This window comes from Drosophila pseudoobscura, chromosome 5, assembly GCF_009870125.1.
Source record: "Drosophila pseudoobscura strain MV-25-SWS-2005 chromosome 5, UCI_Dpse_MV25, whole genome shotgun sequence".
Lineage (NCBI taxonomy): Eukaryota > Metazoa > Arthropoda > Insecta > Diptera > Drosophilidae > Drosophila > Drosophila pseudoobscura.
The window spans coordinates 196012-221327 of record NC_046682.1 but is presented as its reverse complement, the minus strand read 5'-3'; the positions used below and the strand labels follow the sequence as shown (position 1 = coordinate 221327).

The 25316-nt window shown below is 42.1% G+C and overlaps 1 protein-coding gene across 1 annotated transcript in view; it reads left to right on the top strand.

Annotated features, from left to right (window-relative positions):
• Window positions 1–6189: 6189 nt before the first annotated feature.
• The window catches only part of kl-3 (dynein heavy chain 8, axonemal kl-3), a 110188-nt gene continuing 91061 nt past the window's right edge, over window positions 6190–25316 (top strand). The window contains exons 1-5 of the mRNA XM_033381310.1: window positions 6190–7291; window positions 9664–9767; window positions 9822–11163; window positions 11221–11389; window positions 11489–11894. Coding sequence (XP_033237201.1) covers window positions 6266–7291; window positions 9664–9767; window positions 9822–11163; window positions 11221–11389; window positions 11489–11894 — 3047 coding nt within the window. The 5' untranslated portion in view covers window positions 6190–6265. The remainder of the gene's footprint in view (window positions 7292–9663; window positions 9768–9821; window positions 11164–11220; window positions 11390–11488; window positions 11895–25316) is intronic.

Here is a 25316-nt window from a genome sequence, read left to right as displayed (position 1 = left end):
TTCTGGGCAGTGGGAATTTTTCTGATAATATTTTTTGTTTATTTGGCGGTAGTCAATCACTAGGCGCCATCTTTTACTATCTGAATTTGGTAAGGGTTCTACTTTTTGTCTTTTATTAGTTTGCACACTTGTTTTATTACTTTCTCTTTTTGACTATGGGAAATTCTATAGTATTTAATATATCATCTTTCATTATCATCTTTTGTTTATACAAATTATTAGTTGATATTTGGTGCATTTTTCTGTGAGAATGGTTTTGTGTGGGAACATTTGTAATTAGGTTAGGTTAACCCGGACGGCTCTCAGCGGGGCCGCGCATAGGCCAATATGGCCCTTAGTTATCCGGATGGGGGGGGGGGGGGGGGGGGGGGGGTGTATGAACCGTCGCGGGAGTGTTAATGTGGTTTTAAAAAGTCCCCGAGAATCGAGGTGTTTTTAGCATAGGCCAGCCATAGCATAGTTCCTGAGGCGTCCTTTTGGAGGCATCTTCCAGTGATGCCAACACTGGGGCGCCCAGGTATCTCCTCCTTGCCCTTGAGAGAGACGGACAGTTGCAGATGAGATGTTCCAGGGTTTCGATAGCCCCAGGTTCCTCACATTTCCTGCAACTGTCTCTGTTGGTGATGCCTAGCTTTGCTGCATGTGCAGCAGCCAGACAGTGACCTGTTAGTATTCCCACCATCAGTCTGCAGTCCTTTCGTGGTAGGTGCAGTAGGTAGTGGCTAAGTTTCTCGTTGCGCTCCTTGCACATTATCTTCGAGGTTCTGCAGGTGGTGGTACTCCTCCACCTGCTATCAGTCTGTGCTCTAGCCTGCTTCTCTAGATCGCCTTGCAGCGTTCTGAGGGAGACAGGCACGTTCTCGGTTCTCCTATTCTCCAGCCCGACGCCTTCCTTAGCTAGTACGTCCGCCGCTTCGTTTCCTTCGATGCCCTGGTGGCTGGGAACCCAATAGATCCGCACTGTCTTTGTCGTGCTTAGGATGTCTAATGCCTCCCTGCTCGCCAAGACACTTCTGGAACTGACCACGGACGACTGCATGGATCTTATCGCCGCTTGGCTGTCGACGAATAGGTTGACCGCATCGTGTGCTCGTTCTGTGAGGAGAGCGACGTCCGCTGCTTTCCCGATGGCAAAAACTTCTGTCTGGAATATGCTGCATTGGTCCGGTAGCTTATACGACAGCCTTATCTCAGGGTCTGTGCAGTATAGGCCCGCTCCTACTCCTCCGTCCATCTTGGAGCCGTCTGTGTATATATTGAGGTGCTCAGTTTGGTCCCTTCCAATTTTCCAGTCTTCAGGTCCCAGAGATGTGGTTGTTTTGACGTCAAGGCAAGTTTGGGGGGTCATGTAGTCAGTTGATCTGGTCATTTCCCTGCCGATTGAACTATGCCCGTATCCTTGTGGCGATAGATTTCCTGATGCTATGAGGCGTTGTGCTGCCTTTCCCGCAATCAGGCGAGCGTGAATGTCCAGGGGGTCGATTCCGAGTATGGTTTCGAGTGCTTTTGTTGGGGTTGACCTCAACGCCCCTGTAATACAGAGCAGAGCCTGTCGCTGAGTCTTTTCCATAAGCTTATGGTATGTCTTCTTTTCAGTAGCCTGCCACCACACTAAGGCTCCATACAGCAGAGTTGGTCGCACCACCGAGATGTAGATCCAGTGCATTAGAGCAGGTGACAGGCCCCATGTGCTGCTGAGCATCTTCTTGGATGCATAAAGCGCAATGGTAGCCTTCTTCACCCTTTCCACTACATTGGGCCTCCATGCCAGCTTGCTGTCCAGTACTGTGCCTAGGTATTTCACCTGTGATTTTGGGGTCAGCCTAGTTTGGTCAATTTTCGGGGGGGGTCCATATCGGTACCTTTTACCTCTTGGTAAAGAGGATGAGGTCCGTCTTGTCCGCGTTGATACTGAGTCCTACCTCTTCCGCCCACTCACGTATCTCCCTGAGTGTACGTTCCATTAAGGAACTGAGGGTCGATGGACATACACCCGTAATAAGTATGCTTATGTCATCTGCATAAGCTGTTATCTTTGGGGCCTTCCTTTCAAATCTCTTGATGAGGTCGTCGACCACCAGATTCCACAGTAGTGGCGACAGGACTCCACCCTGAGGTGTGCCTCTGTGTGCCCCCTTTACCATGGAAGCAGTGCCCCACTCCGATTGCACCCGTCTGCAACTTAGGAGGTTTTTGATCCAGACGTTGATTGCAGGGTGTATGTTATTTGCTTCTAGGCGACTTGTTATTGCGGTTGTGGCCACGTTGTTGAATGCTCCTGAGATGTCCACAAATGCTCCCAAAGCATACTTTTTGTTGTAAAGGGCGTTCTCGATGGTGGCTACTAGCGAGTGTAGTGCCGTCTCCACTGATTTCCCTTTAGTGTAGGCGTGTTGGTTTGTTGACATCAGTCCCTCTACCTCATTCCTGATGTGCAAATCCAACAGCTTTTCTAGTGTTTTTAGTATAAAGGAGGTAAGGCTTATCGGTCTGTAGTCCTTGGGACTCACGTGGCTGCACTTTCCTGCCTTAGGGAGGAAGACAACTCTCGAGGTTCTCCATTGGATGGGGATATAGCCCGTACTTAGGCATGCTGAGTATATTGCGAGGAGCCATGGGGTGATAACCTCTTTGGTCAACTGCATCATGGCTGGGAATATCCCGTCCAGTCCTGGTGCTTTTTGCCCGCGAAGGAGTCTATGGCCCAGTGTATTCTCTTAGTGGTTAACAGACCTATTGGAGGGTGGTGTTCCTCGGTTGCTAGGTCCTGATGCTCCTTGGCGTCAGTGACCTCGGTGCATCCAGGGAAGTGCGCCTCCATTAGTGCTGTTAGGGCTTCTTTGCTGCCCTCTGTCCACTGTCCGTTGTCTAGTTTTAGTTGGCTCTGTACTGTGGGCTGCTTTGAAAGCAGCTTCCGAAGCCTGGCGGTTTCGGGCACTTTCTCGATGTTGGAGCAGAAGTTTCTCCACGAGTTCCTTTGTGCCTTACGTATTTCCTTCTTGTAGCTCCTAAGTAGGATTTTATATTCCTCATTGACCTCCTCTTCGTTCTCGAGGGTTTGCACGATGCATGGTAGGCGTTCAGTAGCTCGTTGGATAGGGTCTTTAGGGAATTCTCTATATCCTCCGCGGATTTCACTGAGCCCGGATTCGCGAGCTTCGAAGTAACTGTCTTTTTAAACTTTGCCCAGTTTGTGTTCCGGGGGTTTCTATAGACTGTTGTCTTCGAAAGGTGTTTGAATTCGCACTTGAACTGAATGTACTTATGGTCTGAGAAGGATGGTCTATCGAAGACCCTCCAGCTAGATACCGTAGTACTGTTTCCCATTGCAAGTGTTAGGTCTAGCACGTTAGATGAGGTCGGACCTACGAAGGTGTTCTCCTCCCCAACGTTTGCTATATATAGATTAGTTACTAGTATAAAGTCTAAGAGTGACTCACCTCTGTCACTGATGTCGGTGCTTCCCCACACATTATGGTGGGCGTTGGCGTCCGTTCCGATGACGATGATGACCAGAGTGGCTTGGACCTCCTCTTCGTTCTCGAGGGTTTGCACGATGCATGGTAGGCGTTCAGTAGCTCGTTGGATAGGGTCTTTAGGGACTTCTCTATATCCTCCGCGGATTTCACTGAGCCCGGATTCGCGATCTTCGAAGTAACTGTCTTTTTAAACTTTGCCCAGTTTGTGTTCCGGGGGTTTCTATAGACTGTTGTCTTCGAAAGGTGTTTGAATTCGCACTTGAACTGAATGTACTTATGGTCTGAGAAGGATGGTCTATCGAGGACCCTCCAGCTAGATACCGTAGTACTGTTTCCCATTGCAAGTGTTAGGTCTAGCACGTTAGATGAGGTCGGACCTACGAAGGTGTTCTCCTCCCCAACGTTTGCTATATATAGATTAGTTGCTAGTATAAAGTCTAAGAGTGACTCACCTCTGTCATTGATGTCGGTGCTTCCCCACACATTATGGTGGGCGTTGGCGTCCGTTCCGATGACGAGTTGATAGTTTTTGGTGCCGGCTTCTGTCACCAGGATCCTGAGTTCGTCGGGTGGTGCGGGTCTGTCGTGAGCCATGTAGCAGGAAGCCACCAGAAGGCGCTTTTCCTCACTTTCCAGCATCACAACCGTCAGGTCATCCGTGCTGTAATGAGACATAAGGTAAGCATGGATTCCCTTTCGTACGAGTACGACGGTTCTGCTCCTGCTTACCGATGTTGAGTAGAACAGGTTATGATTTGAGGACTTTAGTCCGGCCACTGAATTGCCTGTCGCAATCCAGTGCTCCTGGACTAGAGCTATGTCGGCGAGCCCTTGCTCCATGGCGATGAGGAGCTCCGCCGACGCTACCTTGCTTTTATGCAAGTTGAGCTGCAGCACACTCAGCATGGGTGGCTGGCTCGCTTGCACCTGACGGGTTGACTACCAGCGTCAGGTCACCGTCTTCCTCTTCTTCATCTTCAAGCGCAACACCCTGGGCGGCCTCCACGATGGACTCGAGACCTAGGTCCTTTTCCACCTCGCCTGCCTGCAGGGTATGCGCGTCCTTGTCCTCAGGGTGGCGCTTTTTGAGGCGCAGGTAGACGCTACCCATGCCCCACGCCATCTTCCCGAACTTGGGGTATAGCAGATCCTCTACTTCCTTGTTTATTTTGAGGATCACACACTGGCCCCCCTCGTTGGGTAGTGGGCTACCAATGTGTAGGATCCTCCAGTCGGCTGTTGGCACGTCCGCGTTTTGCCGCTGAAGGAGCTTCAGCGCTCGGTCCCCCTGGATCATGATGGGGAAGAGTACCTTCGCCTTAGGCTTGGACGGGATAAGCTCCCGGTCCACAACCTCCAGCTTGGCCCCCTCCCACATCGCCTCCAGTTGGCAGACCGTACGCGTCAGCCACCTTAGGGTTGGGTCATCATTGCACTTCAGGATCTTAACCCCATTTAGCCACCCAGCGCCATCGAACGTGGGCATTGGGGCCGCGGGGTCTTCCTCCATCTGTGCAAAGAGTGCGTCGACAAGACGCGCGTGCACCAGCTTCCACTGTGCCGCTGACATCTTGCCGTTTTCTTCGCTGCGGTCAATGAGTGCCACGATCAGGTGTCGTTTGGTCACCTCGCTGACCTTCGCTTTCGGCTTCTTGGCCGCTTTCGGTGGAGGGGCTGCACTCCTGGGCCCGCGTTGCCGCTTGCTCGCTGGAGTGTCCTTAATGGCACTCTCAGTCGAGCGTTGCCTCTTGGTGGCCATCATCTCCTCCACCTTATTGGCATATTCGCCATTCGACGCCCTCATCTGTGGCATCTGGGCATAGTGTAGCCGACCCTCCTCTACTCTCTGCTCGGCCCAGGCTAGCTTGACCTTCTCCTCCTGGGAGATGTCTGCTTTGCCTTGCAGCCGGCTTTTTATGTTGAGGGCCGCTTTGGATTACGCTTTGGCCTTCATCCCCTCCTTGGAACGCTTCGGCCCTTCCCTACGCAGGGAGCTGGTGCCTGGTTCCGGCGAGCGGAGAAGGCTCTCTTCGTCCGTCCTGCTTAGAGAGAGCACGCTCTCCAGATCCGTGTCGGTATCGACTACGGCATCTGTGCGGCTCAACTTGCAGGGCACGGAGTGAGTTGTTTTTGTTGTTGTTGTAACAACATTTGTAATTAGTTTGTTTAAAATTTCGGTGTGTTTAGGATTGGTGGTCATAAAGTCTTTCAGCACCTTCCGCTGATAGGGACGGACGGACGGACGGACGGACAGACGCGCGGACAGATAGATATGGGTCAATTGACTCGGCTATTGATGCTGATCAAGAATATCTATACTTTATGGGGTCCGAAACGCTTCCTTCTGGACGTTACACACATCCACTTTTTACACAAATCTAATATACCCCAATACACATTTTGAGTATCGGGTATAACAACAATTTTACGGAAGAGCAGCATCTGCAGGATAACAAAACGCTGAGAAACACATGCTATATTTTGAGAAATTCAAGATATATAATAATTTTCTTATAGCTCCCATACTCTACCTGGCCGCGTCTCGTAACGTTCCCGCTCTTAATTTAATAAAGATATAATGCAATGAAGCATGACAAAACCCTAGTGCGAACAGGCTGAAACACTGAACATTAAAAAATTTTGTTTAGAAAAGGAGACCTGTTCATTTTTGTTATATTAGTTGAATTCATTCATTCTTGAGTAATATCAGCGTCAGATATATAAACAAATATATATTTTTTGATTTTAATAGTAATATTGTATAAAATATATTTATCTTTTCAAGAATGGATCCAGACAGAAATGTTAAACGCCTACGGAAGCTGTTCGGTGTGTCTCGTACTATATTAAAACGGGCAGCACGTCGTCCTAGTGTAAGCGATCAGGAGCGTGAAGAACAGCAGCGAAAGCGATTTCAATTTCTTCGAGAAATGCGTCAGCAGCGGATCTCTAGTCTTGGTGCTAATCACCGGTATGTTTTAGAAATATGTGCAGATATGTGTGGCCTAGATACAGAGGAAGTGGTAACAGGGGTTGTGGACGAAAATAAGTATGTCGACAATCTAAACGGACTATTTAATGAGAGAGGCCCAATGGCAATCATGCTCAGTAACGCGGAAATGATGGGTTATCCTACCGAGTCTGGACGTTATCAAGAAAAGCTCAAGTATACCGAAATACAGAGAACTATCTGTTTACGGGCCGACTCAGTGGACATGATTGGTAAATGGATGGTTGTTTATCGGCATCACAATGACAGGTCCATTGAAAATCGTACAGTGAGCGATGAGGTGGCAATGTTTATGATTAACGCAGAAGAGCGAAATGCTTGCTTAAATGTAGTTAAAACCTTTATCGATTATGTTTTAAAACCATCGGTTGAGGCTGTAACAGAGTTTGGTCTGGCGGAAAAAGAGCAACTTCAAAAGTTTTTTCATATACTTAATATGTATAATACGTTTCTCAAATCCTCAGAAGCAACTGTGTCTTCGCGTGTACTTTTTGATGTGTCACACGACCTATTCAAAGGGTTTTTACTAGTAAGATGGCAAATTGAAGCAAGCTCAAAAATAGTGACGCGTGTTCGTCTAGTTGAGAGATATTTTGAACAATGGCTCAGACAAATCCAGGGGATACTAGTTGAAGGAAAACAAATTCAGCGTGACACTCCAGATGTAGGTCCATTACAAATGTTGGTGAATTGGCGACGTATGCTGGCAAGATATACTTCAATTACAGAGTTTGTTACATCACGGGCATTTAATAACCACAAGGACTGTTTGACCTTATCACGATCATCAAAACTATTGAATGTAAGTAATTTAAATAAAATTCGTATTTGTGTGGATTATTGTTTTACTATGACGATGGTATATCGAGTATTTATTAACTGGCGGAAGAGAAATGAGGATGAAGAAATGAAGAAGAAACAAATCTTTCATATAAATTACACATATTCCGTTCCCGACATCTACAGTTTTTCTTCTCCCGTTTTCACCGTTGTCGAACCATACCTGTCTCCTGTGCGCCATTGTATGTTAAGTCTGTTATTCGAAAGCCGTCTTCTCGATACTTATCTGCCTTTAGTGCGACTACAGAAAATATGTTTTTCTGCGAGGCATTAATTTGGTCTGAACAACTCTGAACTAGGACGACTCTAATTTGCTTTCCATCGGCCATTGGATACTTGCACACATATTCTGACCGATTTTTTCAAGTTTTAGGGTTTATACCCGATGCTCAAAATGCTCACGGTTACAATTGTATTTCAAAATTGAATTGAATTGATATGGAACCTGCACAAGTGTATTTCATAGTTTCGTACTACCCCCTTCCGGCCACACCAACGACGAAAAGAGACTATTAAAGATAGTCTTGATCATGTTGATCAATATATATTCTTGACAAGCATCAATAGCCGAGTCGATCGAGTCGTGTGTCCGTCCCTATCAGCGCCTAGTGCTCAAAGACTATAAGAGCTAGTCTTTCAGTCTGTATTTCAAAACTTCGCCCCGCCCCTTTCCGCCGCCACTAAGTAAATAAATGTACAGTTGTGGTCCGCAGCAACTCACAACGTTCCCCCTCGCTTTTTTTTGTGTACTGAATTCGTTTTGTTAATTATGCCTTTGTATTGGCAATCAAATTACATAAAACTTAAGGAAATCGAATAATTCGTAAAATAAAGAACAAACGAAATCTGTAACCTGTAACTTTGCCAACTATTAAAATCAATATTTGATCTGTCAACGGGAACTCGCAATTTTGTGTTGTTTTGGTTTATTTGGTGAAGTAAAATTTAAGATGTTATTAGAAAAAATATAAATTATTATATCTTAATATACATATACGAAAATAAACTTCAAATTGTATTAATATAAACTTAAAGTATCAGCAAACATGACATAATTGCGATTTAATTTTCACAATATGGCTGATACCCCAAAACACATCCTGAGACTGAATTTTATGTTAAAATTTAAGCTTAGTCGGTGCATAATTTTTAGAGTTTTTAAGTCATAGCAGAGCATTTATATATATAGATTTAGTATATAGATTTATATTTATACCCGATACTCAAAAGGAGTATTGGGGTATATTCGATTTGTGGTGAAAATCGATGTGTGTAACGTCCAGAAGGACGTCATTTCCGACCCCATAAAGTATATATATTCTTGATCAGCATCAATAGCCGAGTCGATTGAGCCCTGTCTGTCTGTCCGTCCGTCCGTCCGTTCGTCCGTCTGACCGTCTCTATTAGCGCCTAGTGCTCAAAGACTATCAAAGCTAGAGCAACGATGTTTTTGGATCCAGACTTCTGAGATATGTCACTGTTACAAGAATATTTAAAAACTTCGCCACACCCACTTCCGCACTCACAAAGGACGAAAATCTGTGGTGTCTTCTAGACTGCTTCTATTATAGCCAGAAACAAGAAAACAATTTCATTTTTCTCGCCCTGTCTCTCTCTAACACACGCGTATCATAGCCGGCTTTGCTTAGCGTAAAACATTAGCGCCTAGATCTCACAGACTATAAAAGCTAGAGCAACCACATTTTGATCCACACTCCTGTGATATCGGACCTTGACGAGTTTGTTTCAAAATTTTGCCACACCTGCTTTCGCCCCCACAAAGGACGAAAATCTGGGGATATCCACAAATCTTAAAGACTATTAACGCTAGAGTAACCAAATTTGGTATCCGCACTCCTGTTAGATCTCACTATAAAACGTATATCACAAAATTTCGCCCCACACCCCTTCCGCCACCACAAAAGACGAAAATCTGTTGCATCCACAATATTGCAGATTTGAGAAAACTAAAAACGCAGAATCATAGATAATGACCATATCTATGAGATTGCAGAATATGGATCAGATCAGATCATTTTTATAGCCATAAGGAACATTGTGAGCCGACATGGGTCGCTGATTTATGTTATCTAGGCAATAAATTTTATACGTAACCAACCGTTATATACGAGAAATAATGTATTAGAGCGTAGCCCCTGCAAATCGATTTGTTCATTCTGGAAATATTACTAACTCGATCTGATGCAGATTCGGCAATCTAGCGGATCGATGCCCTCTGTTTAAGATCATTTACATTTGAACTTCGCTTCGAAGAGTACATTATAGTTACTTAAAAATATTTTTATGAGACTTTAATGCGTACTTTTCTTTTAGCGGTGGGCTGAAATTGACAACCAGGTCACATTGGCTTTAAATGAAGCTAAAGACAACGTTCGTTATATATCTTCGTTGCAAAAATTTTGGGACCCATTATATAGGTAAAGTGCTTAAAGACAGCATGGTTGACATTATTCTGAAATTTGTTATCACAGGTCGTCTCCTGATGATATTATCAGCAGCTTACCTGGACTAATGGTCGCAATACGAAATGTGTCCAAAACTGCTCACTACTTTAATACACCCGTTAATGTGACAGGGCTTATGGTGAAGATATCCAATCAACTTACTATTACTAGCAAAAGCTTTATTACAGAGAGTGAACACCGAAGTCATTGGCATATACCTTCTTCCGAACTAATCGAAAAGATTGAAAAATGTAAAGATGTTATGGAGAACTATAAAAATATATATATGCATACAGTTGAGGAGATGAAAAGCAGCAATGAACGTCCATGGATTGTATCTTCAGTTTACATATTCACATGCTTAGAGAAATTTCTACAGCGTCTTCAAAAAGTAAAATGGATTGCTAATACTGAAATAACATATTCTATCTTAGATCGTATTATGATTAGTGGAATGGAAAGGTTTAACGCTCTGATAAAAGGAGCCCGTATTACTATTAGCAGTAAAATTTACGATCCGTTAAACTATCGAATTGAAACGTTTAATACGGATTTTGAAAAATTCGTAAATGAGGTAGAAGAAGCGGAGGTTGGTATGCAGCAGTTTGTCAAATTACTTTCAACTGAATGCCCGTCTGCTGAATCAGTATTATTAGTGCTTAAACGGTTTGAAGCTTTAAATTTGGAGTGTCTCTGTCTCGATCGCCGTTACTTGGAAGTAGCTGAAATGTTGGAAAAAGAAATGTTTTTGTTAAAGGATGTATACAATGAGGAACGGGGAAATCCCTTTATACCTCGAAACCTGCCTCCCGTTGCCGGTCGTATTGTCTGGATTCGTTCAATTTTTAAAAAAATTGATGTTCCCATGCAGGCTTTGAAGCTTCGTCAATGTGTCCTTTCTCATAAAAAGGCACAGCGAACTGTACGCTACTATAACTATATGAATGGCATAATTTGTCACTATGAGATGGCTTATCACAAAGCTTGGTTTGACTACGTTGAGGAAGTGCGTTGCCTTCTCAATGCTCCTGTGATGACAATAAATAAGGATGAAGCATTATATACCGTTAACTTAGATCGCGCCATTTTACAACTGATATCAGAAACAGAGTGGATGTGGAAGCTTCATCTAGAGGTACCTAATATGGCTGCAACTTTAACTTATTGCAAAGATCGTTTATTAGGACCTGCAACAACTTTAAAATTAAGTTTGGAACGATTTGATCGGTTGCGATCGTCATTGACACCTGTTTTTATAAACATAATGCGATTTCGGTTACAAGAAGTGTCTATTTTGTTAAAATCTTCGCTATCATCCGTCACTTGGATATCTGAAAACCTTGAAGAATATGTAAAAAAAGTTTGCCAGGTAAGATAGAATTTATATATATTTTTTAAATTTATAGTTAAATTCTCATCTTCACAGAAAATATTAGATGTAGAAACCTTTTTCAAAATGATTTTGGACATTGAAGAACTTCGAATATTGCAGGAAATGTATAGTATATCGGAATTTCTTTACATATACATACCTGATGAACCAGTCTCTTCATATGAATTTCTTGAAGAGAGCAACAAATTACGATCTGAAATAGGTAACTTCTTATATCTTTATTTTGTTGACCAGTTTTTCTCACTCTATTATTATTTAAGAAAATAATCCATCAATAATATTTTCCCACATGATCATTTAGAGCGCGTGTTGGAAAAAAAATCTGTGTGTATGGAGCGTGCCGTTATTGACATAATAAATATGTTTATTGATTTACTTGATTTTGATCAAACTGATTCAAAGGGTAGAAGAGTCTTTCAGCTGCCACCAGAAAAACTGAATGATTCGAATTGGCGAACAGAGGGATTTTTACCCATAGATAAATGGGATTTTATACAATTCCATAAAATATATCGGACCATTTATCTGGCACCTGAGGATGTGCTAAAGACCCTTCAGTTTCGTAACTATGAAAATATTCGATATGAACTTCATCATTTGCGTAACGATTGCATGGATTTATTTTCGTATTATAACTCGAAGATAATTTTGGCGCTAGTAGCTGGTTCTAAGCGGTCATTAGATTTTGTGCGCCAAAATATACTCAGGTGAGCTATTTTCATTATCAATTGTAGTAGTTGTGTGTTCTTTATTTAACCCGCACCTTAAAATCTGTAGGTAAAAACGAGAAGGAACGGTGTGAGCCGCGATAATGACACTGCTGTACCTTTATATCCGGTAATCAGTCATTATGCATATATGTGAGATTATAATTTATTTAACTTTTGTATCGCTGTTCGCAAAAGGGACGAACTGATTCTTTCTCACCGGTTATCCTCCTTATACCTAAAACCAAATTTTATTAGATTTATGGAATATTTTATTTGTTTCTCAGAAGGAAGAGTTTCCGTCCCCATAAAGTATATATATTCTTGAATAGCCAAGTCGACTGAGCCATGTCTGTCTATCCGTTCCAAATCTCAGAGCCTTTTAAGACTAGAGTAATAAAATTTGGTATCCACACTCCTGTTAGATCTAACTATAACACGTGTATTTAAAAATTTTGCCCGACCCCCTTCCGGTACCACAAAGGACGACAATCTGTGGCATCCACAAATCGCAAAGACAATTAGAGCTAAAGCAACCAAACTTTGTATCCACACTTCTGTTAGATCTCAATGTTCAAGTGTATTTAAAAATTTCGGCCCACCCCCTTCCGCCCCCACAAAGGACGCTGAGATTTGCAATTCGAATAGCTACTAAATATATTGTTATATCACATATTAAGGTGACTGTAGGTGTACACCTTAATGGTGTAGTCATTTCCATTCTCTGATCGTGGTAAGGGACCAATAGTGTCTATTATCACTCTGTCGAAAGCATATATTGGTGTGTTTGTAATAATTAGAGGTGATCTTGTATGTTTCGTCGTTTTCGACGCCAGGCACTTTTTATGTACTCTTTGATATGACGTGTCATATTTTCCAATAATAGTGTCTTCTAATTTTTGCTAATTATACTCGATACTCAAAATGAGTATTGGGGTATATTAGATTTGTGGTAAAAGTGGATGTGTGTAACGTCCAGAAGGAATCGTTTCCGACCCCATAAAGTATATATATTCTTGATCAGCATCAATAGCCGAGTCGATTGAGCCATGTCAGTCTGTCCGTCTGTCCGTCCCCTTCAGCGCCTAATGCTCAAAGACTATAAGAGTTAGAGCAACGATGTTTTGGATCCAGACTTCTGTGATATGTCACTGCTACAAAAATATTTCAAAACTTTGCCCCGCCCACTTCCGCCCCCACAAAGGGCGAAAATCTGTGGCATCCACAATTTTAAAGATACGAGAAAACTAAAAACGCAGAATCGTAGAAGATGACTATATCTTACAGAGTGCAAAATCTGAACCAGATCGTATAATTATTATAGCCAGAATCACGAAAACAATTTCACTCTTTCTCGCTCTGTCTCACTCTAACACACAGGTTTCATGGTCGGTTTTGCCAATTGCAAAATATGAGTTCAAGGATCTCAGAACCCATAAGAGCTAGAGCAACCAAATTTGGTATCCACACTCCTGTGATATCGGACCTTGACCGTTTCATGTCCAAATTTCGCCACACCCCCTTCCGCCCCCGCAAAGGACGAAAATCTGGGGCAACCACAAATCTCAGAGACTATTAAGGCTAGAGTAACCAAATTTGGTACACACACTCCTTTAAGATGTTTTATAGCCAAAGGAACAAACCAATTTGCACTGACTGCGCAGCGCCCGACGTCACGCTCAAACTGATTTTCTGTCTCTCTCGCACACACTCTTTGTCGTGTCGCTTAATATTAGCGCCATCTGCCGGAGGAGAGCCATACTGACTTAGTATCGGGCATAACTGTAGAGATGCGGTGTCCGCAGCAACTCACAACGTTCCCCCTCGTTTTTTTGTTATGCCTGTGTGACTTCCTTCAATTGGATAGTAATGGTATGTGAACAGTAACGCTTCTTGATCCTGATCCGGCCTGAGTAGCGTTACTCTTAATAATTTGAATATTTTATGACCCATTTCATTAAAAGTATCTATGAAACCATAGCTCGCAAACGACGGTCAACACTTTTTCCCATTGCTGTCTCGTCACTGACAAAACCGAAAAAGACCACGCAGAAACGGTCTCTCACTGAGCAGAACACTTTTTGTCTCTTCGCTTGTGTTATGTGTTTCGGGTTTTCAGTTGAGCCCGACACACGATCGTGTCTCACAATAAAAACTTAAAGAGACACTTTGGTGAAGCGCTCGCAGTAAAAGTGTCTTTAGATGAGCAGAACCCAAAAAGTGTCTGAGTAAAGTGTTTTTAGTTTTTTTTTCATGTGTATGTGTATATGTATGTTTCATGTCTTCCGCATCTTTTGGGCTATTGTAAGCATCATACGTACAAGCACGCAAAAAAAACTTTGTTCGTTCGCTTGAGACAAGATGCTCAGTGAAAAACAGGAACAAAAGAGAAGTGAAAAAATCGGTCTTTGCTTGAGCGAAGAGCGAGTTGAGCAAAAACAGATTTGATCGGGTCTTTTCAGTCCATTTTCTCAATCTGTCCGTCAGACAGATTTTTTATCAGACACGCCGAAAGTGTCAACTGTTAATTGCGAGCTATGATTGAAACTGATTTAAAGACCTTTTCGCTCGGTGCCACTTTGAGTCTGCTGTTTTTATGTATACCAGCTAGCCTTTTAAGCCTTTGGAAGAACTGACCTAAGTCGAGAATTCCATTGGTGCACAAATCGCTAACGTCAATTCTTACTATAACTTTATTTCCTCGTTATTCGTAAGCTCACTACTTTTCGCACTTCGTCATTTGTGATGACTTCATGAACGTTGGGCGTAGAAGCGTTTACAAGAGTTTGCATAGTCAAATTTACTTCTTCATTTCCTGCGCAGGATTTATTCCGTTTACTTTGGTTTCTTGTAGTGACTTTGCAGAGATATTTTTACAATAATTTTTTTATTTTGATGCGTGATAATGCACCGGTCACTAAATTGTCTTTTCCTTTGAGATATTCTAAAGCAAAATCATACTCTTCTAAGTCTAATCTCGTTCTCGTTTATTTTGAACTAGGTTCTATCATTGAAAGGTCATTAACCTAACCTATCATTGAAAACAAATATTTTAATGGTCTGTTTCAATTGTAAAGTGTATACCATATATATATGGTCGAAAATGTGTTATTGCCCAGTGAGTGGCTGTCAATTCTTGCTCTGTGGTATTCGTATTGCTATCTCCTTTTGTAAATGAGCGGGAAGCATTATGCTACGGGAAAATGTTTATCGCCATATTTTGATTTAAAACTGCTCAGCATGCTTGTGTACTGGCATCTGTTATGATGCAAAATTCTTTATTACAATCTGGGTATTTCAATAAAGTAGGCTTCATTAGAGTAATTTTTACATAATCAAATGCTTTTTATACCCGATACTCAAAATGAGTATTTGGGTATATTAGATTTGTGGTAAAAGTGGATGTGTGTATATATATTCTTGATCAGCATCAATAGCCGAGTCGATTGAGCCATGTCTGTCTGTCCGTCTGTCCGTCCGTCCGTCTGTCCGTCTGTCCGTCCCCTTCAGCGCCTAATGCTCAAAGACTATAAGAGCTAGAGCAACGATGTTTTGGATCCAGACTTCTGTGATATGTCACTGCTACAAAAATATTTCAAAACTTTGCCCCGCCCACCTCCGCCCCCACAAAGGGCGAAAATCTGTGGCATCCACAATTTTAAAGATACGAGAAAACTAAAAACGCAGAATCGTAGAGCATGACCATATCTTTTAGACTGCAGAATCTGAATTGGATCGTATTACTATTATAGCCAGCATCAAGAAAACAATTTCATTTTTTCTCGCCCTGTCTCTCTCTAACACACAGGTAGCATAGGCGGCTTTGCTTAGAGTAAAACATTAGCGAGATCTCAGAGACTATAAAAGCTAGAGCAACCAAATTTGGTATCCACACTCCTAATATATCGGACCGAGACGAGTTTGTTTCAAAATTTCGCCACACCCCCTTCCGCCCCCGCAAAGGATGCAAATCTGGGGATATTCACAAATCTCAGAGACTATTAAAGCTAGAGTAACCAAATTTGGTATCCGCACTTCTGTTAGATCTCACTATAAAACGTATATCTCAAAATTTCGCCACACCCCCATCCGCCCCCACAAAGGACGAAAATCTGTTGCATCCACAATATTGCAGATTCGAGAAAACTAAAAACGCAGAATCATAGATAGCGACTATATCTATCAGATTGCTGAATCTGGATCAGATCAGATCATTTTTATAGCGAAAGGAAACAAATCAATTTGCAGTGGCTACGCAGCGCGTTACGTCACGCTCAGACTGATTTTCTGTCTCTCTCGCACGCACTCTTTGTCGTGTCGTTTAATATTAGCGGCGTCTGCCGGAGGAGAGCCATACTGACTTAGTATCGGGTATAACTGTAGAGTTGCGGTGTCCGCAGCAACTCACAACGTTCCCCCTCGTTGGCATTCGCTTGTCTATTCAAATTGTATATTTTTCTTACATAATCTTGTTGTGTGGGGTAAATAATCAGCAAAGTCTTTAATGAATCGTCTATAATAATTGCAAATTGCACCAAATCTTCTAGCGCTATCTGCGTCTGTACTGACTGGATATTTTTCGATGACATCGTATTTCTTGTCATCTGGTAAAATACCTTACACTAGGAAAGTCACTTCGTGTATGAAGAAAGAGTAATTTTCTGGATGTAACTTAAGGTTGTGCTTTGATCAACCGGAACAACCGATGACATTAGGTCATCCATGTACAAGAATGCTTGCGAAGGATCTAATTCTGAAAATGCTATTGTCATCATTATTTGAAAAGAATTTGGCGCTATTTTAAAACCATAAAACCATTGCTCGTTGAAAAAGACGTTATATTTCTGGAATTTTCTTTAAACTCAATTTGATGATCTGCGTAATTGATCAGGAATGTCGTCTATGCGTGGCAGTGGGAATTTATCGGAAAGTAATTTGTTATTTATTTGACGATAGTCTATTACTAATCCGGTAATCCTTTCTTTGGGACAAGAAGTATTGGGCTATTTTATTCTGATACGGAAGGTTCTACTATTTTATCTAAAATGAGTTTTGTGACTTGTTCGTTAACTTCCTCTTTGTGAGTATGAGGTATTCTGTAATTATACCCGATACTCAAAATAAGTATTGGGGTATATTAGATTTGTGGTAAAAGTGGATGTGTGTAACGTCCGGAAGGAATCGTTTCCGACCCCATAAAGTATATATATTCTTGATCAGCATCAATAGCCGAGTCGATTAAGCCCTGTCTGTCTGTCCGTCCCCTTCAGCGCCTAGTGCTCAAAGACTATAAAAGCTAGAGCAACGACATTTTATATCCGGACTTCTGTCATATGTCACTGTTACAAGTTTATTTCAAAACTATTTAAACTATTTATTTAAACATACTGACTGAAGTATCGGGTATAGATGTAGAGTTGCGGTCTCCGCAGCAAACTCACAACGTTCCCTCTCGTTATACCCGATACTCAAAATGAGTATTGGGGTATATTAGATTTGTGGTAAAAGTGGATGTGTGTAACGCCCAGAAGGAATCGTTTCCGACCCCATAAAGTATATATATTCTTGATCAGCATCAATAGCCGAGTCGATTGAGCCATGTCTGTCTGTCCGTCCGTCCGTCTGTCCGTCTGTCCGTCCGTCCGTCTGTCCGTCTGTCCGTCCCCTTCAGCGCCTAATGCTCAAAGACTATAAGAGCTAGAGCAACGATGTTTTGGATCCAGACTTCTGTGATATGTCACTGCTACAAAAATATTTCAAAACTTTGCCCCGCCCACTTCCGCTCCCACAAAGGGCAAAAATCTGTGGCATCCAAAATTTTAAAGATACGAGAAAACAAAAAACGCAGAATCGTAGAGAATGACCATATCTTTTAGACTGCAGAATCTGAATTGGATCGTATTACTATTATAGCCAGCATCAAGAAAACAATTTCATTTTTTCTCGCCCTGTCTCTCTCTAACACACAGGTAGCATAGGCGGCTTTGCTTAGAGTAAAACATTAGCGCCTAGATCTCAGAGACTATAAAAGCTAGTGCAACCAAATTTGGTATCCACACTCCTAATATATCGGACCGAGACGAGTTTGTTTCAAAATTTTGCCACACCCCCTTTCGCCCCCGCAAAGGATGCAAGTCTGGGGATATTCACAAATCTCAGAGACTATTAAAGCTAGAGTAACCAAATTTAGTATCCGCACTCCTGTTAGATCTCACTAGAAAACGTATATCTCAAAATTTCGCCCCACCCCCTTCCGCCCCCACAAAGGACGAAAATCTGTTGCATCCACAATATTGAGGATACGAGAAAACTAAAAACGCAGAATCATAGATAATGACCATATCTATCAGATTGGTGAATCTGGATCAGATCAGATCATTTTTATAGCCAAAAGGAACAAATCAATTTGCAGTGGCTACGCAGCGCCCGACGTCACGCTCAGACTGATTTTCTGTCTCTCTCGCACGCACTCTTTGTCGTGTTGTTAAATATTAGCGGCGTCTGCCGGAGGAGAGCCATACTGACTTAGTATCGGGTATAACCGTAGAGTTGCGGTGTCCGCAGCAACTCACAACGTTCCCCCTCGTTTTTGTTTTCTTTTGCGTTTTCATTTGTCGTTGCGGTTGTAACAGCTGCAAAACTGAACGAAGAAGTAGAGGGAGATACAGATTGTTTTTTGTAATACACGTGCTTCGCGAATGCTGCATTTATTTCGTGTTTTTATTGTCAGGATTTCTTTCTGCTCTATATATTTTTATACCCGATACTCAAAATGAGTATTGGGGTATATTAGATTTGTGGTAAAAGTGGATGTGTGTAACGTCCAGAAGGAATCGTTTCCGACCCCATAAAGTATATATATTCTTGATCAGCATCAATAGCCGAGTCGATTGAGCCATGTCTGTCTGTCCGTCCGTCCGTCTGTCCGTCCGTCCGTCTGTCCGTCTGTCCGTCCCCTTCAGCGCCTAATGATCAAAGACTATAAGAGCTAGAGCAACGATGTTTTGGATCCAGACTTCTGTGATATGTCACTGCTACAAAAATATTTCAAAACTTTGCCCCGCCCACTTCCGCCCCCACAAAGGGCGAAAATCTGTGGCATCCACAATTTTAAAGATACGAGAAAACAAAAAACGCAGAATCGTAGAGAATGACTATATCTTTTGGACTGCAGAATCTGAATTGGATCGTATTACTATTATAGCCAGCATCAAGAAAACAATTTCATTTTTTCGCCTAGATCTCAGAGACTATAAAAGCTATTGCAACCAAATTTCGTATCCACACTCCTAATACATCGGACCGAGACGAGTTTGTTTCAAAATTTCGCCACACCCCCTTCCGCCCCCGCAAAGGATGCAAATCTGGGGATATTCACAAATATCAGAGACTATTAAAGCTAGAGTAACCAAATTTGGTATCCGCACTTCTGTTAGATCTCACTATAAAACCTTTATCTCAAAATTTCGCCCCACCCCCTTCCGCCCCCACAAAGGACGAAAATCTGTTGCATCCACAATATTGCAGATTTGAGAAAACTAAAAACGCAGAATCATAGATAACGACTATATCTATCAGATTGCTGAATCTGGATCAGATCAGATCATTTTTATAGCCAAAGGAAACAAATCAATTTGCAGTGGCTACGCAGCGCCCGACGTCACGCTCAGACTGATTTTCTGTCTCTCTCGCACGCACTCTTTGTCGTGTCGCTCAATATTAGCGGCGTCTGCCGGAGGAGAGCCATACTGACTTAGTATCGGGTATAACTGTAGAGTTGCGGTGTCCGCAGCAACTCACAACGTTCCCCCTCGTTGGCATTCGCTTGTCTATTCAAATTGTATATTTTTCTTACATAATCTTGTTGTGTGGGGTAAATAATCAGCAAAGTCTTTAATGAATCGTCTATAATAATTGCAAATTGCACCAAATCTTCTAGCGCTATCTGCGTCTGTACTGACTGGATATTTTTCGATGACATCGTATTTCTTGTCATCTGGTAAAATACCTTACACTAGGAAAGTCACTTCGTGTATGAAGAAAGAGTAATTTTCTGGATGTAACTTAAGGTTGTGCTTTGATCAACCGGAACAACCGATGACATTAGGTCATCCATGTACAAGAATGCTTGCGAAGGATCTAATTCTGAAAATGCTATTGTCATCATTATTTGAAAAGAATTTGGCGCTATTTTAAAACCATAAAACCATTGCTCGTTGAAAAAGACGTTATATTTCTGGAATTTTCTTTAAACTCAATTTGATGATCTGCGTAATTGATCAGGAATGTCGTCTATGCGTGGCAGTGGGAATTTATCGGAAAGTAATTTGTTATTTATTTGACGATAGTCTATTACTAATCCGGTAATCCTTTCTTTGGGACAAGAAGTATTGGGCTATTTTATTCTGATAGGGAAGGTTCTACTATTTTATCTAAAATGAGTTCTGTGACTTGTTCGTTAACTTCCTCTTTGTGAGTATGAGGTATTCTGTAATTATACCCGATACTCAAAATAAGTATTGGGGTATATTAGATTTGTGGTAAAAGTGGATGTGTGTAACGTCCGGAAGGAATCGTTTCCGACCCCATAAAGTATATATATTCTTGATCAGCATCAATAGCCGAGTCGATTAAGCCCTGTCTGTCTGTCCGTCCCCTTCAGCGCCTAGTGCTCAAAGACTATAAAAGCTAGAGCAACGACATTTTATATCCGGACTTCTGTCATATGTCACTGTTACAAGTTTATTTCAAAACTATTTAAACTATTTATTTAAACATACTGACTGAAGTATCGGGTATAGATGTAGAGTTGCGGTCTCCGCAGCAAACTCACAACGTTCCCTCTCGTTATACCCGATACTCAAAATGAGTATTGGGGTATATTAGATTTGTGGTAAAAGTGGATGTGTGTAACGCCCAGAAGGAATCGTTTCCGACCCCATAAAGTATATATATTCTTGATCAGCATCAATAGCCGAGTCGATTGAGCCATGTCTGTCTGTCCGTCCGTCCGTCTGTCCGTCTGTCCGTCCGTCCGTCTGTCCATAGAGCAACGATGTTTTGGATCCAGACTTCTGTGATATGTCACTGCTACAAAAATATTTCAAAACTTTGCCCCGCCCACTTCCGCTCCCACAAAGGGCAAAAATCTGTGGCATCCAAAATTTTAAAGATACGAGAAAACAAAAAACGCAGAATCGTAGAGAATGACCATATCTTTTAGACTGCAGAATCTGAATTGGATCGTATTACTATTATAGCCAGCATCAAGAAAACAATTTCATTTTTTCTCGCCCTGTCTCTCTCTAACACACAGGTAGCATAGGCGGCTTTGCTTAGAGTAAAACATTAGCGCCTAGATCTCAGAGACTATAAAAGCTAGTGCAACCAAATTTGGTATCCACACTCCTAATATATCGGACCGAGACGAGTTTGTTTCAAAATTTTGCCACACCCCCTTTCGCCCCCGCAAAGGATGCAAGTCTGGGGATATTCACAAATCTCAGAGACTATTAAAGCTAGAGTAACCAAATTTAGTATCCGCACTCCTGTTAGATCTCACTAGAAAACGTATATCTCAAAATTTCGCCCCACCCCCTTCCGCCCCCACAAAGGACGAAAATCTGTTGCATCCACAATATTGAGGATACGAGAAAACTAAAAACGCAGAATCATAGATAATGACCATATCTATCAGATTGGTGAATCTGGATCAGATCAGATCATTTTTATAGCCAAAAGGAACAAATCAATTTGCAGTGGCTACGCAGCGCCCGACGTCACGCTCAGACTGATTTTCTGTCTCTCTCGCACGCACTCTTTGTCGTGTTGTTAAATATTAGCGGCGTCTGCCGGAGGAGAGCCATACTGACTTAGTATCGGGTATAACCGTAGAGTTGCGGTGTCCGCAGCAACTCACAACGTTCCCCCTCGTTTTTGTTTTCTTTTGCGTTTTCATTTGTCGTTGCGGTTGTAACAGCTGCAAAACTGAACGAAGAAGTAGAGGGAGATACAGATTGTTTTTTGTAATACACGTGCTTCGCGAATGCTGCATTTATTTCGTGTTTTTATTGTCAGGATTTCTTTCTGCTCTATATATTTTTATACCCGATACTCAAAATGAGTATTGGGGTATATTAGATTTGTGGTAAAAGTGGATGTGTGTAACGTCCAGAAGGAATCGTTTCCGACCCCATAAAGTATATATATTCTTGATCAGCATCAATAGCCGAGTCGATTGAGCCATGTCTGTCTGTCCGTCCGTCCGTCTGTCCGTCTGTCCGTCCGTCCGTCTGTCCGTCTGTCCGTCCCCTTCAGCGCCTAATGATCAAAGACTATAAGAGCTAGAGCAACGATGTTTTGGATCCAGACTTCTGTGATATGTCACTGCTACAAAAATATTTCAAAACTTTGCCCCGCCCACTTCCGCCCCCACAAAGGGCGAAAATCTGTGGCATCCACAATTTTAAAGATACGAGAAAACAAAAAACGCAGAATCGTAGAGAATGACTATATCTTTTGGACTGCAGAATCTGAATTGGATCGTATTACTATTATAGCCAGCATCAAGAAAACAATTTCATTTTTTCTCGCCCTTTCTCTCTCTAACACACAGGTAGCATAGGCGGCTTTGCTTAGAGTAAAACATTAGCGCCTAGATCTCAGAGACTATAAAAGCTATTGCAACCAAATTTCGTATCCACACTCCTAATACATCGGACCGAGACGAGTTTGTTTCAAAATTTCGCCACACCCCCTTCCGCCCCCGCAAAGGATGCAAATCTGGGGATATTCACAAATATCAGAGACTATTAAAGCTAGAGTAACCAAATTTGGTATCCGCACTTCTGTTAGATCTCACTATAAAACCTTTATCTCAAAATTTCGCCCCACCCCCTTCCGCCCCCACAAAGGACGAAAATCTGTTGCATCCACAATATTGCAGATTTGAGAAAACTAAAAACGCAGAATCATAGATAACGACTATATCTATCAGATTGCTGAATCTGGATCAGATCAGATCATTTTTATAGCCAAAGGAAACAAATCAATTTGCAGTGGCTACGCAGCGCCCGACGTCACGCTCAGACTGATTTTCTGTCTCTCTCGCACGCACTCTTTGTCGTGTCGCTCAATATTAGCGGCGTCTGCCGGAGGAGAGCCATACTGACTTAGTATCGGGTATAACTGTAGAGTTGCGGTGTCCGCAGCAACTCACAACGTTCCCCCTCGTTGGCATTCGCTTGTCTATTCAAATTGTATATTTTTCTTACATAATCTTGTTGTGTGGGGTAAATAATCAGCAAAGTCTTTAATGAATCGTCTATAATAATTGCAAATTGCACCAAATCTTCTAGCGCTATCTGCGTCTGTACTGACTGGATATTTTTCGATGACATCGTATTTCTTGTCATCTGGTAAAATACCTTACACTAGGAAAGTCACTTCGTGTATGAAGAAAGAGTAATTTTCTGGATGTAACTTAAGGTTGTGCTTTGATCAACCGGAACAACCGATGACATTAGGTCATCCATGTACAAGAATGCTTGCGAAGGATCTAATTCTGAAAATGCTATTGTCATCATTATTTGAAAAGAATTTGGCGCTATTTTAAAACCATAAAACGTTATATTTCTGGAATTTTCTTTAAACTCAATTTGATGATCTGCGTAATTGATCAGGAATGTCGTCTATGCGTGGCAGTGGGAATTTATCGGAAAGTAATTTGTTATTTATTTGACGATAGTCTATTACTAATCCGGTAATCCTTTCTTTGGGACAAGAAGTATTGGGCTATTTTATTCTGATACGGAAGGTTCTACTATTTTATCTAAAATGAGTTTTGTGACTTGTTCGTTAACTTCCTCTTTGTGAGTATGAGGTATTCTGTAATTATACCCGATACTCAAAATAAGTATTGGGGTATATTAGATTTGTGGTAAAAGTGGATGTGTGTAACGTCCGGAAGGAATCGTTTCCGACCCCATAAAGTATATATATTCTTGATCAGCATCAATAGCCGAGTCGATTAAGCCCTGTCTGTCTGTCCGTCCCCTTCAGCGCCTAGTGCTCAAAGACTATAAAAGCTAGAGCAACGACATTTTATATCCGGACTTCTGTCATATGTCACTGTTACAAGTTTATTTCAAAACTATTTAAACTATTTATTTAAACATACTGACTGAAGTATCGGGTAGTTGCGGTCTCCGCAGCAAACTCACAACGTTCCCTCTCGTTATACCCGATACTCAAAATGAGTATTGGGGTATATTAGATTTGTGGTAAAAGTGGATGTGTGTAACGTCCAGAAGGAATCGTTTCCGACCCCATAAAGTATATATATTCTTGATCAGCATCAATAGCCGAGTCGATTGAGCCATGTCTGTCTGTCCGTCCGTCCGTCTGTCCGTCTGTCCGTCCGTCCGTCTGTCCGTCTGTCCGTCCCCTTCAGCGCCTAATGATCAAAGACTATAAGAGCTAGAGCAACGATGTTTTGGATCCAGACTTCTGTGATATGTCACTGCTACAAAAATATTTCAAAACTTTGCCCCGCCCACTTCCGCCCCCACAAAGGGCGAAAATCTGTGGCATCCACAATTTTAAAGATACGAGAAAACAAAAAACGCAGAATCGTAGAGAATGACTATATCTTTTGGACTGCAGAATCTGAATTGGATCGTATTACTATTATAGCCAGCATCAAGAAAACAATTTCATTTTTTCTCGCCCTGTCTCTCTCTAACACACAGGTAGCATAGGCGGCTTTGCTTAGAGTAAAACATTAGCGCCTAGATCTCAGAGACTATAAAAGCTATTGCAACCAAATTTCGTATCCACACTCCTAATACATCGGACCGAGACGAGTTTGTTTCAAAATTTCGCCACACCCCCTTCCGCCCCCGCAAAGGATGCAAATCTGGGGATATTCACAAATATCAGAGACTATTAAAGCTAGAGTAACCAAATTTGGTATCCGCACTTCTGTTAGATCTCACTATAAAACCTTTATCTCAAAATTTCGCCCCACCCCCTTCCGCCCCCACAAAGGACGAAAATCTGTTGCATCCACAATATTGCAGATTTGAGAAAACTAAAAACGCAGAATCATAGATAACGACTATATCTATCAGATTGCTGAATCTGGATCAGATCAGATCATTTTTATAGCCAAAGGAAACAAATCAATTTGCAGTGGCTACGCAGCGCCCGACGTCACGCTCAGACTGATTTTCTGTCTCTCTCGCACGCACTCTTTGTCGTGTCGCTCAATATTAGCGGCGTCTGCCGGAGGAGAGCCATACTGACTTAGTATCGGGTATAACTGTAGAGTTGCGGTGTCCGCAGCAACTCACAACGTTCCCCCTCGTTTACTATTAGGGGAGTTGGCAGGGTGTTGCTCAAAGCAATTAGCACAGTGGATGC